The sequence below is a fragment of the Populus alba genome, chromosome 5 (genome assembly GCF_005239225.2).
Source record: "Populus alba chromosome 5, ASM523922v2, whole genome shotgun sequence".
Classification (NCBI taxonomy): Eukaryota; Viridiplantae; Streptophyta; class Magnoliopsida; order Malpighiales; family Salicaceae; genus Populus; species Populus alba.
The window spans coordinates 21,091,791-21,110,413 of NC_133288.1; the positions used below are offsets into that span (position 1 = coordinate 21,091,791).

The 18,623-nt window shown below is 33.9% G+C and overlaps 3 protein-coding genes across 6 annotated transcripts; 2 read left to right on the forward strand and 1 right to left on the reverse strand.

Moving 5' to 3' along the window:
* Positions 1 to 988: 988 nt before the first annotated feature.
* LOC118062143 (uncharacterized) lies at positions 989 to 6,948 on the forward strand. 4 transcript variants are annotated; one of them, XM_035075837.2, is made up of 12 exons: positions 994 to 1,252; positions 1,604 to 1,752; positions 2,031 to 2,126; positions 2,286 to 2,389; positions 2,751 to 2,929; positions 3,386 to 3,508; positions 3,595 to 3,683; positions 5,284 to 5,389; positions 5,740 to 5,837; positions 6,039 to 6,293; positions 6,399 to 6,482; positions 6,711 to 6,948. In XM_035075837.2, exons 2-12 carry the CDS (start codon positions 1,621 to 1,623, stop codon positions 6,723 to 6,725), a joined length of 1,281 nt encoding a protein of 426 aa, XP_034931728.1. In that variant the 5' UTR covers positions 994 to 1,252; positions 1,604 to 1,620; the 3' UTR covers positions 6,726 to 6,948. The 4 variants fall into 4 exon arrangements, with proteins under 4 accessions (XP_034931729.1, XP_034931728.1, XP_034931730.1 ...); XM_035075838.2 differs by lacking the exons at positions 6,399 to 6,482; positions 6,711 to 6,948 and having other exon boundaries at positions 989 to 1,252; positions 6,028 to 6,181; XM_035075839.2 differs by lacking the exons at positions 994 to 1,252; positions 1,604 to 1,752; positions 2,031 to 2,126 and having other exon boundaries at positions 2,288 to 2,389; positions 2,716 to 2,929.
* A 1,275-nt stretch (positions 6,949 to 8,223) lies between these two features.
* On the forward strand, positions 8,224 to 10,572 carry LOC118062146 (CRIB domain-containing protein RIC6). The gene is made up of 4 exons (XM_035075842.2): positions 8,224 to 9,206; positions 9,339 to 9,442; positions 9,620 to 9,716; positions 9,959 to 10,572. The coding sequence occupies exons 1-4, from the start codon at positions 9,146 to 9,148 to the stop codon at positions 10,453 to 10,455; spliced, it is 759 nt and encodes a 252-aa protein (XP_034931733.1). The 5' UTR covers positions 8,224 to 9,145; the 3' UTR covers positions 10,456 to 10,572.
* Positions 10,573 to 11,966: 1,394 nt separating this feature from the next.
* LOC118062142 (uncharacterized) lies at positions 11,967 to 14,215 on the reverse strand. The gene has a single exon (XM_035075836.2). It carries the CDS (start codon positions 14,015 to 14,017, stop codon positions 12,578 to 12,580), a length of 1,440 nt encoding a protein of 479 aa, XP_034931727.1. The 5' UTR covers positions 14,018 to 14,215; the 3' UTR covers positions 11,967 to 12,577.
* Between the last annotated feature and the right edge of the window lie 4,408 nt (positions 14,216 to 18,623).

Below are 18,623 nucleotides of genomic sequence, written 5' to 3' on the forward strand. Positions count from 1 at the left end.
ACTATTGGTCTTGCTTCGAAACTTTCGGATATTTTCCTCACGTCCTTTCTTTATCTTTTATTCTTATATGTGTCTTGTAAGTTATAATTGTTTCAGTTTTGGGGTGTGTTTCCCTTTCGACCCACTGTTTCTTAAATTCTATAATTGCCCCGCTTTATAGGAGAATCTTGTGAACAGGACCATGAATTTTGATTACTCAAATTGTTCATGACAATAGAAGAAACATTGTCCAAGGATTATTTGGAATAGCTTTAAAGGACAATGATTCTAGCATAATCCCCCATTTAATTTTGTTATTGCAACTTCAATCCTTGTTCCATCCTCAAGTTTTATGATTTATGGAAAATTTTAAAATATATTTCTTGACTTTGATTTGGATTCCAAGGTCTATTAGCTAATTTGTTTCTTACAATTAGCATTATGCATATTTGAAAATCCAATAGTTTTCTGTAATTTAAAAGTGAGTTATATTTTTTAAATATATTAAATTGATATTTTAGTGTTTGTTTTATAATTTTGATATGTTGGTGTCAAAAATAAAAAAAAAATTATTTTGATGTATTTTCAAGTAAAATGTATTTTTAAAAAATATCGTGCACTGTATCACTAAATATACATTATTTTTTAAACCTATTTTGAAGGGTCTAAATTTAGATATTTTAATGTTATTTATTTGGAATTAAGCTTTTAAAATATATATATATATATATATATATATAAATTATTTAGTTGAAGTTAAAGAGATAAATATTTTAAATAATTATGATTCTAAAAAAAATTTAAAATAAATTTACATATTTTAAAATAAAAAATATATAAAAACATGTTTACTTATCTTTTCATCTTTTTTTTTTATTATTATTAGAGAATAACCAAAAATGAGGTTTGCTAGTGGTAATGATAAAATATTTAAAAATATTAAAACTTTGTTAAGACATGTCAAGGACAATATGGTCAAACAAAAAAAAGGATGAGATCAACAAATCATGGGATGAGAAGAAAAAAAAAACATGAAAAATCATAAACCTGATTACCAAGGAAAGTGGAAGAGCTGTCATTTTTCAAGCTGAGAGCTTTAACAAATTCAAAACAATGAATCTATTTCTCGAAGCGTACCGTTCGTTTCGCTCCTCTTTCCATTGATTGATTCTGCATTTTGTGTTTTCTACGATCCTCCTCGACGGACGACAGACATCATTGAATTCTTTTATTATTGTTTCAGTAACCAGCAATCCGCCAGTTCTCGAACAAGGTACTGATAATATTCGACAGCCAGTTATCTTAATCTGCCTGGAAAATCAAGATTCTTTTTTTTTTTCCCTTCATAAACAACACAGTGGGATCCTAGCAATGTCGATTGACATTCATTTCATGTAAAGAAATCACATGCAATGTTATTAATTTTATACATGTCTGTCTGATGATGGCTTATAGAGATCAAATCTGTGTCCTGTAGGGTGTAAATGTAGTATGCTCTTCTCATCGTAGTTAATGTCTTTGGAATCTTTTTGATAAATGTTAAAGGAAGTGCTTCGCTTATATTATCTTCTATTTTCTGGGTTTTTTTTTCTCTCATTGGATTTTTGCTGTGGCAATGAACAAGGGATGGAGTAAATTTGGATGGTTGGTTGCGGGGGATTGACAGAGATTGTTGATATTATGAAGAGAACAGGAGCTGAGGACTTGGGGGATTTCTATCCAATCCGACCTGATTGCCAAGCGGATACTCCAAAGCCCCGTTTCAAGCCCAGGGTGGGTGGTCAGCTTTTTTCGTTTCCTTCCTTTTCTTTTTGTGAATTAGTTTCGTTATAACTAATCCTTTGTATTTATTGTCACTTTTGTCATGAATTTGTGCCCATGTGATGTGATGATTTTTATTTTTTAAATTTTGTTATTATTGAGGATTTTACTTGTGAATTAGTTTTACTTGTTATACATCTATTTGTGGCTGCACCATGAGACATGCTTGGATACATTAAGCAGGCTTTGTGTAGTGCATTCCTCTATGTTTGAAATAATTTTTTTTACAGGCTGGGAAAACTCTTAGTGAAAGAAGGTGGAATGCTGCGTTCTCTGAAGATGGTCATTTGGATATTGAGAAGGTGCTTAGACGGATCCAACGGGGGGTATGGATCTCTTTTTCATTTTTATCTTAGCTTGTCTGAAATAGTGATGTGATATACAGTGCGGTCATTGTCAGTATGTTTATGGTCTTCGATGCGTTATGAGTGAAAACTCCTATTCCAAAGGTAGAGTGTTTATCTTAAGTTTGTTTTCCATGTTAGGGTGTCCATCCTGCAATTAAAGGATCGGTATGGGAATTTGTGTTAGGATGCTTTGATCCTAATAGCACATATGAAGAACGGAATCAGCTCAGGCAATGTAGGAGGTAATGCTTTCCTTTGCATTGTATTAAACCTACATGCATGCAAGTCTTCATTTTAATATATGATTCTGTGTGAGAATGTTTGTGCCATCATATACTGCTTTGGCCGACTTTGAAGTTTTTCTTTGTTGCAAAACCATATTCATAGTACATGCTCAAAATAAAAGGACTACAATAGACTTTTATTGGAATCCCAACTTATCCCCCCCCCCACACACACACTCTCATATGAAAACATACCAGTCCTTTATATATATATATATATATATATATATATATATATATATCTCAAATGCTTTCAGTTTCTGAGCATCAACTTTTGTGCCTAGGCCAAAGTGATTAATCTGTGACATTGACACTTTAGGGAGCAGTACATCAGGTGGAAAGCTGAGTGTCAACACATGGTTCCAGTTATTGGTAGCGGAAAGCTTATCACAACTCCCATTATTACTGATGCTGGGCAACCAGTAATTGATTCTGCAATAAATAGTTGTTTTTCAGACAAGAGATCAATTCAATGGATGCTTGCTTTGCATCAAATTGGTAGGTATATAATCTCTAATTCTTTAGGGAGAGGATTTTTCCCTTTCCTGTCATTGGTTTTTGGAAAATGAATTTAGAACTTTATTGTGGTTGCTCTCCACCCAATGATTAGTAAATATCCTTTCACTTACAATGCAGAAGCAAGTAGTCTACCTACACAACTACTACTTAGCAGTGACTCCCTGTTTATCAGACAACCCCATTATTTATGTGTGTGTTTTTACGGACATGAGAGTGACCAACTTAAATTCTTGAAGCAAAGAACTTGGGCCTGTGGTGCCAGAGTCTTGGTCCCTAAGGCAATATCCATGATGGAAAAACACTAAACTTAAGTGTACTCGCCACATACAGTTGCAATATCTGTTCTTTACTGAAGTCCTTATGGTTTCTTTCTAATCAGCAACCTTGTTAAATTTTGACTTTGCTTGACATAGCTAGTGGAACTTTTTATTGTAGGTTTGGATGTTGTTCGCACAGATCGAGCTCTTGCTTTTTATGAGAGTGAAAAAAATCAGGCAAAACTTTGGGATATTCTTGCCATTTATGCTTGGGTGGATAATGATATTAGTTATGTCCAAGGTGAATTGTTTTTAACTGCTTTATTATCCATCAAAATAAATTTGTTCTTATGACGGGATAGTTATTTTGAATTATTTCTTGTGTAGGAATGAATGATATTTGCTCTCCAATGGTAATTCTTCTTGAAAATGAAGCAGATGCCTTTTGGTGTTTTGAGCGTGCAATGCGGAGACTGGTATGCAATTTATAATAATGTGGTTATCACAGCTATTGTTTTGGTAGCAATGATGCCCCAGCTTCACTGTACTGCTTTCCTGTTGAGTTCGTTGGTGATGGATGATGATTTCTATTGTGACGGTATTGATAATTAGCTCAATCTAGTTCACACTCACACTGTTGCTCTGATGCTTTTGCTTCCTGCAATTACCAAGAAAGCATACACATATCCAAATGCAAGAGATACGAATGAAGTCATAATTTCAATATTTAAATTTTCCATGAAGGTGACACTATTCATCTGGAATTTGGGCTGTTAAGAGATATGGTTAGGGAATGAATGCTGTTGAGATGAGATACTGAAATGGGTGGTTGGCTAGATAAAGCTGTAGTTTGGAGACTATGGTAGTGTTGAAAAGATGTTGAGTTTATGCTGGGACAACTCTGTCATGTGTTATGGGGTTTAGTAACAGTTGTTTCTGTGGTTGGAGCAACGTGTTTCGAGTTAGTTTGAAGCAAAGTTGCCTGGGATGCTAATGTAGATTTGGTGTAGTGCGAAATGGCATGTAGGCATATAGATACATTCCAACAAGTATCATAACTTGTTTGAAATTATGAATGATTTGAGATTTCAGGCTGTTTTCTTGTGTCTGTCTTAATGAAAATCAAAAGGCTGCATGCTTATTTACACATTCAGTAGCAATAACCAAAGGATACCTGTTTATAGTGGGATTTTTTTAATTCTTCCTTCCAGGATAAATGTGGCAAGCATTCCACTCCAGGGGCAGATTTTACTAGTTTCTACATTGTATATCAATGCAATGTAATTAGTATGTGGGTATTGAGAGAGCGTGGATGTATCTGATTATTATCAATCCACTTTATAAATAGCAGATAGCAAATGGAGTTCTAGTAACCCAGTCATATTGTTCATTTAAAATTGTCTATTGCTTCTTGGTAAGAAGACTTGCATCCATGGTTCTAGTTTTCAGAATTAATGCCAATCTGCATACTGGTGCTATAACAAATCAAACTTAATGCCTAATTATCTTATACATGTTTTCAATGAACTTAGTAATCTTATTTGTATGGATCCATCTTCTGTCCACTTGATTCTACTCATGAGATATACAAAATTGTTGAGCATAATTCTGCCTATTAAACTCTAGTTTTGTTGAGACAGAGATATTCAACCCTAGGCTATACTGGAACACAGCCCAGTGGTCCATTTCTGTGTTTTTATCAAGTTTTGGGTTACAATTGTGATTCACATTCTCTTTCCATGATTCGGTGCTAAAAATTCCCTTGAACATAATTAGTTGAGCTTATTGACTATTCATAATATTCTGCTCCCTGTGCGTAATGTCACGGTGCAGTGATTAAAACAGCCTGACTTGCTAGTTCAGTTTTGAATTATAAAATATATTGAGATTACTGTTTGAATGATTGTGCCTGAATTTTGGTGGTTATTTATAACATCCTTTTGCGATATTGCTTTCTTAATTTTTTTTCTTGGAAAATCTATTTTGATCTGACCCTAAACATTCTTAAAACGTGATCAATCCTAGTGATTGTGCTTTTTAAGTTTTATTTATGCCGCGGCTTCTGTTTCGTGACAGAGAGAAAACTTCAGGTGCAGTGCAAGTTCGATGGGGGTGCAAACTCAGCTGAGTACGCTCTCACAAGTAATTAAAACTGTTGATCCGAAGCTTCATCAACACCTTGGTATTCATTCCAGTTTGAAATTTTTTAATGGGTTTAAGATATACTCTTTGTTTGATAATTGCATCAGCAACTTGATTGTTTAATATTTAATGAGAACTAGGAAAAAGAAAACTGGAAATTCCATTAGAAGAAAGTGCACTGAAATTGCAATTAGATATTGTTGTCTTTGCCAGAATGGTTGACAACAACAAGCAGGCCTAGCACATAATAGATAAGAACAGATAAATTCCAGCATTCCTTGTTCACCGCATGCACCTTGATGATGTTTATGTGCATGCCTTTGTGCTTGCACTTGCACTGAATGAGGCTCTTATAAGTAAAAACTAAAACCTTGTTTGTTTATATGGCAGAGGATCTAGATGGTGGTGAATATTTATTTGCATTTCGCATGTTGATGGTACTCTTTAGAAGAGAGTTCTCCTTTGTGGATTCTCTGTATCTTTGGGAGGTAAGGAGGGATTGTTGTGTTTGTTTGAGATTCTTCCAAAAATGAGATCTATCTTGTTAATGGAAAGTCATTGATTGCCAGGTTCTTGACTGAAGTCACAGAACTTTAAGCTTTCAATACAAAAAATTGATTTATAGAAGTTTATTTTGGCACCTTTTATGGCCAAGCTTGTTTTAAAAAAGTAAGATAGATTGGTTTCAGCTGATGTGGGCCATGGAGTACAATCCAAACATCTTCTCTTTATATGAGAAGCCTATTGCCGAGTCGGACAAGAGTGCTGCATCTATGTTGAATAATAAGCTGCTAAAGCAGTGTGGCAAGTTTGAGAGAAATAAAGTGAAGACTGGATGTAAGGACCAACAGAGTGCACTTGCTGTTTTTCTTGTTGCCAGTGTTCTTGAGGCCAAGAACAAGAGAATTCTAAAGGAGGCTAAGGGTCTTGATGATGTCGTCCAGGTCACCTCCCTCCCTCCCTCCCTCTCCTCCCTCGTTTTCAATGCCCGTGCTTTTTGTTTTTGAGAAAATGAATCTAGATTTATCGTACTGGGTAGCGTTCTGCAGATATTGAGCGATATTACTGGAAATATGGATGCTAGAAAGGTATGTAAAGAGGCATTGAAGATTCATAAAAAGTATCTGAGCAAGGTATGCTTTATTCCTTCATATACCTTGATTTGTTTATATGTCTGATCTCCCAAACTCTCCAAGAAAATATTTGGATATAATTTCTGAAAATAAAAAAAGAAAAAGGAAAAAGGCTTTCTGTACATGGAGTGAGTAACACACATTACTTGAAGCAGATTATAGTTGGGTTTGGTAATTCAGCTTGCTTTGAAATAAATGATAGGACTGAATTGCTGCTGCTCTATGCAGGCCAAAAAGTCATAAACATATTGCTGGGAATCACAAACATGTAAAATCGAATTGTGCTCCCAGATTCTTGGTGGCATTGGTGTCACACGACTCTCTCACACGCCAATTTCGTCATTTTCTTTTCGGAAAATGTCTCCTAGTTGTTGATTTTCCCCCCTCTATAAATTGAAGTCATTATGATGTTTATTACATTTTGATATGAAATGCTTCTGCATAGATAGCAAGCACATCATTTTTATGTGAATACTCCGCTAACATAGCATATTAGCACCCTGTCTACCTGCTGCTCACAGCAGCCCAAAAGCTGGAACAATACTGGCATCATTGTCATTGCCACCGTTGGGTCTGGCTGTCCGGCGCTGATAGCATTGCTAACGTTAATATCTTCCACGCTAAACATTTAAAGCTTATGAAAATATATAAAGAAAATAATTGCCAATTCACCAGTCCATTCTTCTTCCACATGTGAATGGAGGTGACTAAAATGTTGTTTTAAAATCATGATTGTTGCTATGTTTTTGCTTAGTTTAGTGTGTATTTGGTATTGTGGGGAAGAATGCTTTAAAAAGAGTTTTTTACTTGAAAATATATTAATTGTTTTTTAGATTTTTTATTTTTAATTTTCAACATCATCAAATCAAAATTATCATAAAATATTAAAAAAATAATATTAATTTAATGTTATTTTACTCTAAATGTATCTTTGAAATGCATCAAAACACAGGTTAAAATGTAATATGAAACAGCATGTAAAGTCAAACACACAGATGTTATTGTCCTCATTGAATAGAAATGACTTCTTGTCACTGTCTTGATTCCTGAATCCTGGTCATCACAACACCCAAATGAATCATTTGTAATTCAAGGAAAAGCAAATGAAAACATATTAAGAAGAGTTTAATCTAAAAGAATGAAAAATATTTCAGATCAAGCATCACAAAACAAGAAACAGAGCGAGAGATCAGAGTTGATCGGAAATTTGAGAGAGATGGTATACTTCTATAACACCACTAGCTGAGAAGAGTCCATTAACCACCATGGCAAGCACAAAACAGTGGTATTTTGTAAAATTATATGCAACACAAGACTCTAAGATAGAACTAAAGCTTGACAGACAAATGAAGCTGAGAACATAGTGAAAGAACAGCTCATGTCAAGTGGGCACAATAACTTCAACAGTTACTGTTATCTTCTGTGGCATGAAGCTTGGTTCAGTTTTTAGATTGTGTTTATTCCCACACACAAACACATTCTTAAAATATTACATTTCCTCAGGAACACAGACATTGTCATTCGCAAGACCAGGCCAAAAGGGAGATTTTGGAATACTTGGAGGTTTCTATTACTCTAGATGGAGACTCAGACCCATCACTTTTGTTTACAAATGAAAGATAAATGGGTGGCCTGACTAGTTAATCATCTAAGCTCTGTTAGCTGATGATTAATCCTATACTTGATTTTTTATGGTGCAAGAGTTAATATCATAGTTATAAAACCTATCCGACTTAAAATAATAGGTTAGATGGATCAAATTAAGTTGATTTAGTCAATCCAAAACATTATTAATTTGATTTTTTTTTTGAAAAATCAAATCAAGTCAAGTTTAGTAACTATGGTTAATATTGATTTGTTTAGAAAATAGCAAGAATGCTTAATTACTCATGTATTAAGCAAACAAAAGGAACCTTCCAACGAAAATGGGAGCCTATATATAGATAGTGCTTTATAAGGAATATACAGATACAGGCTATCCGAGTAGTCAGCAGGCATCAGCAAAGTCAATAACAGCCATGCATGCCAAAAAGCAAACAGCCTTCCATAAGAAAGACTTGTTAAAACATTCCTAAATTTAGTATTTCAATAATGGTCCAATCCTCTTCATCCCTACACCGAAAACTTCGATCAGTTTTTCGTTTTTTGGTTAATGGCCATCGAATTAGGTGAGTCTTGCCTTATACAGCAATTTTCTGTGTTGCTTCTTCCCTTTTCTCATCACCACCACTCTTCCTAGACATTTGTCAAAAACAGAAGTGTTTCTGAGCCTACTCCTTGTTTTCTTTGAATCTTATTCCTTCTTCAAGCTTGGAAAAAAGGCTAAAAGTTTCTTATAGAGTAATTCAACCCTAGTTTCTCAACAACTGTAGTTTGAATTCATTGTTGCAATGAGTTTGGTGACTTGGCTTGTCTCATCAAAGCAAAGTTTTCTTGTCTAAGTATGATCTTGTTTCCATAATTTTTCATTAATGAATATCCTTTATGCAAATCATTTTATTAATTTGTATGATAGCTCTTGCCTTTCAAGATATATCTTCTAAATTCAAAAAATTCTCTCCTTGCTTTCTTTGTTTCAGATTTGAAGCTTCAATTTGTCATCATCTCCTACAAAGGCTTTTATCGTCCCCAAATCAATCCTACATGTATGTCTACTTGATCAAATGTCAAACAACAAAATGAAGGGCCTATTAAAAGGCTTAAGATACATCTCTCAAATATTCGGTATGCAATTTCCCTCTCTCAAACTGCTCTCAAATTCTTCGTTCAACATACATATGAAGCAATGCAAAAATGGCAAACAATTTATGTGTTGTTCTATGGGCGATGTTGATAGAAATTTTCACGATGTTACAGACAATGATGAGGAAGAGCCTGAAATGCAGATTGGTTTCCCCACAGATGTAAAACATGTTGCCCACATAGGATGGGATGGTCCCTCTGTAAATTCACCAAGCTGGGTAAATGTTATTCTTCTCAGCTTATTTGGGATAATGGATAAAAATTCATCACTGATATCACATTTGAAACTAGTCGTAATGGACATTGAAAAGCTAAGGTTTTTGCAATTCTCTTTCTCGTTTTGTTTCGAAAAGAAAAAATCCTCATTGAGATTGTGTTCTGATTTATTTATGTAGATGAACGAGTTTCAATCTCAACCAGAATATTCATCAGCTTCCTCAAGTCTCAACAGAGACGCGAAGGAGGAAGGTTCTGCAAAATGGGCATCTGAAGGTACAATAGCTTGATTTCTTGCATAGCTTTTTCAACTTTTTTTCCTTTCGAAAATGTTCTTTCATTAGTTTATATGATGGCTTTTTGTTTGGAATTCATAGCAAATATGGTAGCATGCTAGCTATCATATTTTGATTTTGTTCTTGATTAACATCTAGTATTGCGTACTAGCTTCAACAAAAATGAATAATAAATCTCACCGATCATCATTTTGATTGTTGTTGACTGAAATTGCTCGGCAGGTTCAAATCGAAAAGGTTCGCAGGCACCGAATTCTCCAGCAGGGGCGCCTAGTTCTCCGGTAGGGTCGCATAGTTCCCCAACTCGGGACTTGCCAGAATTGCCGAAATCATCTAGACGGCGTTCATCATCTGGTACATCAGCTGAATCTCCAAGCAGAGAAAAAACAGATAAACCTAAACAATCTAGGCGGTCTTCACGAAATGGCACCAAAGAACTGGACGGTACTAGAACAAGTCGGAATCATAAGGATCCTTGTGGAGAAAGCGAGTCACCCTCAAATTTACCTGACATACCGAAGAAATCTCGGAGGAAGAAGTCGAAAGATGCCTCTGTTGAGGGGTCAACTTCAAGATCGAGATCTAAAGCCCCAGCTCAAGAGGGGGGTGGGGAGTCAGAAATGATTACCAAATCTAGTAACAGTAATGAGCAACGTCAAAACAGAGGTTCAAGTCCTTCACGAGATGTTGAGGAGAGTGGATTGAGTGGAATTTCTTGATCATATTGTAATATTAATATTCTTATTCTTACACTGGGTAGCTGCTAGAATCTTGAGTTGAAATCAAACCAAACAGAGTTCATTTCCTTTTGGTCTTGATCGTTCGAACCTTGTATGATCCCTATGGTACATAAATCACTTGTGAGAACTGAATTTTTTTCCTTAACTAGACAGCTTCATTTTGGTTTTGTTTATTGAACAATACAATGACAAATATGATCACATAACTAGTTTTTCTTATATTTTCCTATATCTGTTCATAATTTATAAGTAGTTCTGGCCTATAATAATGGTTAAATGATCATTGATTGATCACAGAAACATGGCCTGGTATCCTGGGGCCAAGCAATCCTACTCTGCTAGAGGTGATATCACAGCAGCATCTATAACAGGAATCACCGGGTATGCTGGCTGCAGTGGAGGAGCACTGGTGCCACATTGCAGGAATGGAAGCCATTAAAAAGTGCTCATGTCCCTATCATTTCCAACGCACTTTAGCTGTTACAAGCAAAAAAATTTAAAACTAGAGTCATTGACTTGATTAGGTTTAATAGGCTTAGTTACTTTAATAATATGATTAAAAAATATTGATAATAAATAAAAAGAGAAAAAAAAAAAGAAATTGACAGCGGGTAATCATGAAAAATGAGTTTTTATTATCATACTCGAGAAGTGAAAAAAAAAAATTTATATAGAAATTGGGTTTAATTTAATAATATATTAGCTATGCATTAATGGCTCAAAGTCCAATTCGAGCATGAAAGTTGGCATTGCAGCTATGCATTGGATCAAGCAATGTTGTCGAGATTAGTCCTTAAAAAAACAAAATTGGGAAAACGAATTAAATATAGCCTTAAATGAATACAACAAATGAGAAATGTCAGCTACATGCAACAAAAGAAGGGAGATTCACTCTGTCATGTCACGTTGTTTTTATATTTTAAAAAATATATATATTTTTTATTTTTTTCTTTAAAATTAATATATTTTTAATATTTTTATATCATTTTAATATACTAATATAAAAAATAATTTTTTTAAAATAAAAAATATTATTTTAATATATATTTTTAATAAATTCTATAAACTACTTTTTAAAAACAATCACAACCACACTCCCCCAATAAACTTGTAGTAGTCACTCTCAATAAACATGCACTCCTAGATACCAAGCCTTGGATTGCAATATATTAGGGTAGTAACATTTTATCGGACATTTACAAGATCAATTATTTTGTTGGTCAAAATCAACACTAATAATTTAATTTTTTTTTTTATTGTTAGAATCAAACGACATTTCTCTTTTCTCTTAAATCAAGAACAAAAAAATAATAAAAATAAATTTTTATATTAAAATTAAATTAAAAATATAATTTTTAAAGTATGAAGACTAGAATAAATTTTTTATATGAATTTTAAAACCATCATTAATTTATGATATTTTTTATACTTTAATTATTTGTCTTTTAATTTTATCTTTAATCAATATATTTAATTTAATTACTCTTGAATTTAACCCAAAAAAAATACAATTGCATAAAAAAATCCAAGAATCAAATGTTATCCCAGTCTTGTACAGAGAAGATTTGGCTTTGTCACCCCCAAGATTTCTGATCGATGCGAGTCTCAGCCACACAGTAAAATTACACATACCTCTCACTTGGGATTACAAACAGTAACATCCAGCAACCGCCAAAAGCACACAACTCTACCTTTCTAGTCTCTCCATAAAAGAATTCATTAAAAAAGGTTCAATATTTAATTAAATAAAAACAGTGAAGTAACAGCATATATGCTAGAAATCCAAGCAAAATTCATATTACTTGGACCAAATCCAAGAAAGTCAGAACAGAAATTAGGCCTCTCATGTGGCAAATGATCCTCAAATCCCAACATCCGAACTTGAGAGAAACCCAGAGTTCTCATAAACTTGTATACACAGGTTGAAGAAGGTCAAACGATCAACAACATACTAGTAGAGTGGAGTATCTGGCTTGTCACCAACAAGAGCCATAATTACATTCTTGCCCTGATCAGACAACCATTCTCAAGAAAGCCCTGTCCAATGTCAGTGTATAAACCTGTTCTGTCTGTTAGCACTTAGCACCTATTCTTCTCTGGGTCAAATTAACAGGATAAAAAAAAACAGAAATCCAAATCCAAGAATCATCCGAGATGAAACCTGTGTTTGAGACGATGATGAGGAATCAAGAGAACCCTCTTGGAGGAGTACAGGACTGGAAATATCTGATTTGTTGCACAGCTTCAGTTTCCCTAAACTGCCCTCAAATTTACCAAACCCTGAAAAATCACCACCATCAACACACAGCCCTGAGTTGCCCTTCAGCTTCAGCTTTTCAGCAACCTTGGAAGTAAAAGTAACTGGGATTTTACCACTCAAATTGTTGTTCTCCAAATTGATCTCATAACCACATTTCAAGAACCCCAACTCTTCGGGCACAGTCCCTTCAAGCTTGTTGTTATCAAGCCCTAAGTAACACAGGTTCCTCAAATGTACCCCCATAGAAGCTGGAATATTCCCAACCAAACCCATGTCAGAAAATCCTATTCCCGAAATACCCCCAAGTTTCTCCCATATTTCCGGTATATGCCCTCCTACCAAATTTCCACTCAAATACACTTCCTTCAACCTGGGCATTTCGCCTAAAAACAAAGGCACTCCATAGTTACCGAAGCTGTTAAAACTCAGGTCTAAGAACTCCAGACTCTGTAAACTAACCAAGCTCTCTGGGATTTTACCAGAAAACCGATTATGACTCAAATCAAGCTTCAAAAGCGGAGATAAATTACCCACAGACAAAGGGACATAACCGTCAAGATAATTTTGACTCAAATCAAGAACTCTCAATTTTTTCAACTTAGCTAGACTGAAAGGAACCCCTCCGCTTAACTGGTTTCTTGACACTGTAAACTCTTCCATGTTAACCAAAGAACCAACCCCATCTGGAATATTGCCATAAATACCATTTCCAGTCAAAACTAGCCTCCTTAAATTAGTAAAATTACCAATGATGCCACTTAGAGACCCAACCAGAGCTGGGTTCTCAATAAACACAAGCTCTTCAAGGTTAGCCCCAAAGCTCGAAGAAGAAACATCAGGCACCGAAACTGGCATCTCGGTGAAACACTTGTAAAAGAACAGCTTGCGAAGGAACTTAAAAGAAGTGAAGACAAGAGGGTTAATGGTGGAATTTGGAGAGCAAGGTGGGTTGGATGTGTAGTCAGAGACGAACCCGAAACTGAGTTCAGAAATGTGAGCCGTTTCGAGAGGAGGCTGGTTTGAAACAGAACCGTTTGGGGTGAGTGGTGGTTGTTCTTCGGTGAAGTACTCGCAAACGATGCCGTGTGGGGCGGAGAGGCAGAGGTCGTCAGGGAAGAGAGTGCGCCAAGGGATGGCTGAGTTGATGGAGTAAAGGACCAGAAAGAGGGAGTCCTGCTCGGCCGAGTCGAGGAGAGGTTGTTGGTGTGAAATGACAAGAGAGGACATGAGAGTTGTGAGGAAGAGAAGACCGAAGAGGGGAAAGGAAGAGGATATAGCCATGTTTGAGTTGTGCAAAGGATGGGCTTGTGAGAAGGGTTTTGATGAATGAGGAGAAGAGAGTGGGGACTAGGAGCTAGGATTAATATATCGGGCAAAGGACAGTGAGAGAGGTGCTGGCAGTGGTTGGTTAGGCTTGAGTGTCATGTCATGGTGAAATGGAATATAGTAGAAACAGTTTTAGCTTTTGCTGGCTGGTTTTGGTTGCAGCCTTGCAGGAAGTAGGGAGGACTACTTTGTCTCTCTCGAAGACTACTCAACCCCTAATTATGACCCGTTTATACTTTATTATACCTTATGTTAATTCCTCGGAGAAGGTATACTTTTAATCACAGTCGAATTAATTCTTAATTAGTATAATAATTATTATTAACCATGCCACATCTGAGATTTTCTTTGTTTTTTTTTTTTTTTCTTAAGGAAAGGGAAAGTCAAATGCACTGCCATTTGCCTGCTATGGGTTCTTGGAGTGTGAGGGGATTAGGTTGTAGTTTAATTAGCCAATCATATAATTTTCATGATCCAGCCTTCCCATGAAATTTTAGAGTTATTTACTGTCCATGTATACAATTCAACGTAATCAAAAGGTTCGGAAACTTTAACGTGGGCAACTACCTAAGCTTTGGAGCTTAAGTTAAACTTGTCTTGATGTTACGAGTTAATTATATTTAATTAAAACCACCATGTTGTTTTAATATATATTTTAAAAATAAAAATTGAAAGATTTTTATTATTTTAGTGTACATTTTGGATAAAGATGTGATTGATTTTTTATATAAAATCCATATAGAAAAACATATATTTTTTACTTGTTAGAGGTGCGATTTTTTTAAAATTATTGTTTATATTTTAAATAAAATTATACCTTAAAAAAAAAAACAAATCACTCCTCTAACCCAAACATTCTTTTAATAAATTACTTGAAAATAATAGGGGCATTGTTGACTTTTGAAGCGTAGACTGATCAGTAGCCTTGCAATTCGCATGTAAAAACAGAAATGTCGGAATCAGACCCCAATGATCAGAGTTCAACCCCACACACACACACACACACGTTATTAACCAGTGCTCAAATAGCCTCTTAAACCTCGAACACATCTCCAGCATCTCACAAAAACCAACCATCACGGTCCGACTGGTCCCCGTTCACGCGTCCGAAACCTACCCAACTTTAACATCAATAGCCCAGGGGCTTATTTTCGTGTCAGTGACCGTAAAAAAAGCAACCGGCGTTGGCCGACAACAAAACCTCCGGACTGGGCAGCCGAGGAAACCGACAAGGACGCGCCGCAGCCGCCGATTTACTGACGGCAGTGTCCCGTGAAAGGGAAGTTTAATCGATCAAATCGAGGCACTGTCAGGACTCGTGGCAGTGTATTAGTGGCTATTTCTATGACACGTCGAATAGGTACGGAAGATCATTTCCGGAAATGATAAGCTTCGGAATACCAAAAATTTCCCCAGTCACAGAGGGGATTCGGTTCAGACTGTGAGTGCTACCTTGTTTTACAATGGACCCACAAGGAAACCCTTTTGTTTTCACTTTCTAACACAAAACAACCTTTTCTTCCTTTCTTTTTATCTTGCCCTTTTAACCTTCTGTTGCTCCTTGTGGAGGAAGCGGCTACAGATGCTCTGAGAGCAGAGAGGAAATGTCAATGTTTCTTCTTTTTCTTTCTTTTTTACAGGGATGGCAAGGCTCCAACTCCCAGGTAACAAAAGAGAGAAGACATGGACTCCAGTCACTCAGGCTTGATTACCTGCAGCACTCTTATGAGTCTGCTGGGCTTTTTCACGCCTGAAAATATACATTGAGCTGTTCTTGGCGTGCCGTAACTTGCAAAACAAAATTCCTTGTGTGTTTGAGAATCCTTTAATAACTAAGTCAGTTTAGCGATGAAGTTTTGTGGTTTAGAGAAATATTAAAAAAAAAGAAAAGAATGTATAGGCTTTTTTCTATCGTCGAGACTTGATTTTCTCTTACATGCGTTGTAGGCTAGAAAAATACTTCACTCACCGACTTGCCTGTGAAGACGAAGGAGTATCGCTTGTTATTGCAGGATGGCACCGCTAGAGTAGTTCATCAGGTAAAGAAATCTCTTGGCTATTGTTTGTAAAATGCGGCGTTTTGACTGGTCCGGTAATGATCAATATGAATGATTAGATGTCGTATCTGGGTGTGTAAATGTTGTAGTCATTACCATTCAAATTAATATATTAAAATAATATTTTTTTTTATTATTATTATTAACACCATCCTAAAAACATGAAAATAAATAATTTTAAATAAAAAAATTTAAATTTAAAAAAAAACACAATTTAAACCGCGTCCTGACAAGCTTATAAAACTATATAATTGAAGATTAAGATATAGTTGAAAATTATAGACAAACCAAGGAAAAGATTAAAAAAATTGTATTTATAAATAAAAAAATATATGTATATATTTAATTAAATAAATTAAGAATTATTTTTTCTAATAAATACAAAAAAAGTGTTAAATTATTTATTCGACTCGCTTCACCAAGGCAAAGATCATGATTTTCTTAAATGAGAAAATATAACGACATTGTTTATGCTAAACAAGATAAATCTTAAAATACATGAAGCAATATAATGAGAAAGAGTTGGTAATGTCAATATGATTTTAAAATAAAAACATAGTCATTCCCATAATCGTTGAAGATACATGAGTATGATATTTAACCCTAATTTTTTTAATAAAAACATTTTTTTAATCTTAAATGTAACTTTTTCTCACCAAAAACAAATAATTTTATTTTAGAATAAATTTTATTTATGTAAAATATTAATATATATATATATATATATATATAAATTAGAATAATCTATTCAAAACATTAAATATATACAAAATAATTAAAAAAAAAAAAACAACCACAATTTTTTTAAAAAAAATCTAAATAAAAAATCTAAAAATAGAGAGAATGAATATTAATTAAAATATAATTTAAAAAATCACATATAAAAATCAGTTAAAAAACAAAAAGAAAGAGGCTAGGCATGTTAGGCTCGGGAAGTCAAGACCATGGGGCCGTGCGCGGAGGCTTTAATTTTTTTATTTGAAAATGAAATAGATGATATGCCGTTTGCTCTAGGAAATTTTTTTAATAAAGTCATGCGACTTGTCGCCTACTTCCCCCCTATATTTCAGTCTTAGTGGTGATAAAAAAAATCAAGGTTAGCGGATTTTTTTCGCACTAGAAACCCATCTTCAATCTATTAATTTTGACTTAAAAACACCTATAAAAATACTTTGTACATATTGATAAACATCTATATGACCTCAAAGAATTCAAAGGCAAAGTTATAAATTCAAAGTCAACTCAAAATTAGAAACCTTTAATTCCGAAATCATATTTATCATTTTAGACAATGAAAAAGGCCTAAAAACATATAGGACCATGGTGAATTTCTCCTTGTTTTTTTAAACTACCACCTTTTTCTCGCAATGTTTTAGACTTTGATCCCTCATCTTCTCTTTTGATTTTTCCCTCTTTGATAATTCTTGATAAATTGGTAATGAACTTTGGTATAAAAAGATACAATTGAAAAAAAAAATATTTATGGATTAAACTACAAAAAAAAAAATCACGCACTATAAAACAATACAGTAAAAACACAATTTGTTTTAGAGTTTCTTATAATATAATTATAATATAACAATGCATTTAAAGGAAAGGAGTGCCATTAGCACTAAGGAGAATAAAATCTATTTGTTTTTGCGTTTTAAAAATATTTTTTTAAAAAATTGAAATTTATTTTTTTATTTCATATTAATATTTTTTGGTGTTTTCATATTGTTTTAATATGCTGATATTAAAAATAATTTTTTAAAAATAAAAAAATATATTATTTTAATATATTTTTAAATAAAAAATATTTTAAAATACAATCGTGTTTATACTCCTGAACACCCTTTACTTGATGAATTCACACTACACAACACACACACACGAGGAAGATGGAGAGTTAAATGATTATATATATATATATATATATATATATATATATATATATATGAAAGATTGCTTGCAATTCTTCCTCAAGCTGTATATATATTTTTCTACTCACATCCTCCTCTCAGTTAAAGGCGTTATTTGCTCGCAACTTTTCCTAGCTCCTACTTTACAAATCTCTCGCTTCGACCATAACTAAATAAAAAGATAACAATGTTTAATTGATTCTCACTCACATAACCAAAAAAAAATAAAATCATAAATTAAGCAAAATATGGTAATATATATCGAACTCAATTCGACATGGATCGAATTTTGACAAATTAATTACAATTTCATAAACAATTAGTTTATTAAATAACCCATTAAAAACTCATTTCAATGACCGAATATTCAGTTGGTAGCTAGATATGAAAATCTTCAAGTTTAACATGGATTTTTTTTTATAATAATAAATTTATATTTGATAAGAAATATAATATTTTAAAAATTATTAAAAGTATATAACGATACATCATCCTGTCATATCTAGTTAGAAATTATTCATATAAAAATTCAAATACGCGCAACATTAATCTGTAATATATATATAAGAGACAGTGAGAGAAGCAAAACTTTGAATTCATTCA

What these genes read in the sequence shown, in the direction of transcription:
- LOC118062142 (XM_035075836.2), bottom strand. Translation starts at nt 14,017, where the DNA reads ATGGCTATATCCTCTTCCTTTCCCCTCTTCGGTCTTCTCTTCCTCACA.
- LOC118062146 (XM_035075842.2), top strand. Translation starts at nt 9,146, where the DNA reads ATGTCAAACAACAAAATGAAGGGCCTATTAAAAGGCTTAAGATACATC. An exon ending in ATACATCTCTCAAATATTCG is followed by an intron (nt 9,207 to 9,338) that starts GTATGCAATTTC and finishes ACGATGTTACAG; the next exon opens with ACAATGATGAGGAAGAGCCT. An exon ending in CTGTAAATTCACCAAGCTGG is followed by an intron (nt 9,443 to 9,619) that starts GTAAATGTTATT and finishes TTATTTATGTAG; the next exon opens with ATGAACGAGTTTCAATCTCA.
- LOC118062143 (XM_035075837.2), top strand. Translation starts at nt 1,621, where the DNA reads ATGGTTGGTTGCGGGGGATTGACAGAGATTGTTGATATTATGAAGAGA. An exon ending in CAGCTCAGGCAATGTAGGAG is followed by an intron (nt 2,390 to 2,750) that starts GTAATGCTTTCC and finishes TTGACACTTTAG; the next exon opens with GGAGCAGTACATCAGGTGGA. An exon ending in GCTTGCTTTGCATCAAATTG is followed by an intron (nt 2,930 to 3,385) that starts GTAGGTATATAA and finishes TTTTTATTGTAG; the next exon opens with GTTTGGATGTTGTTCGCACA.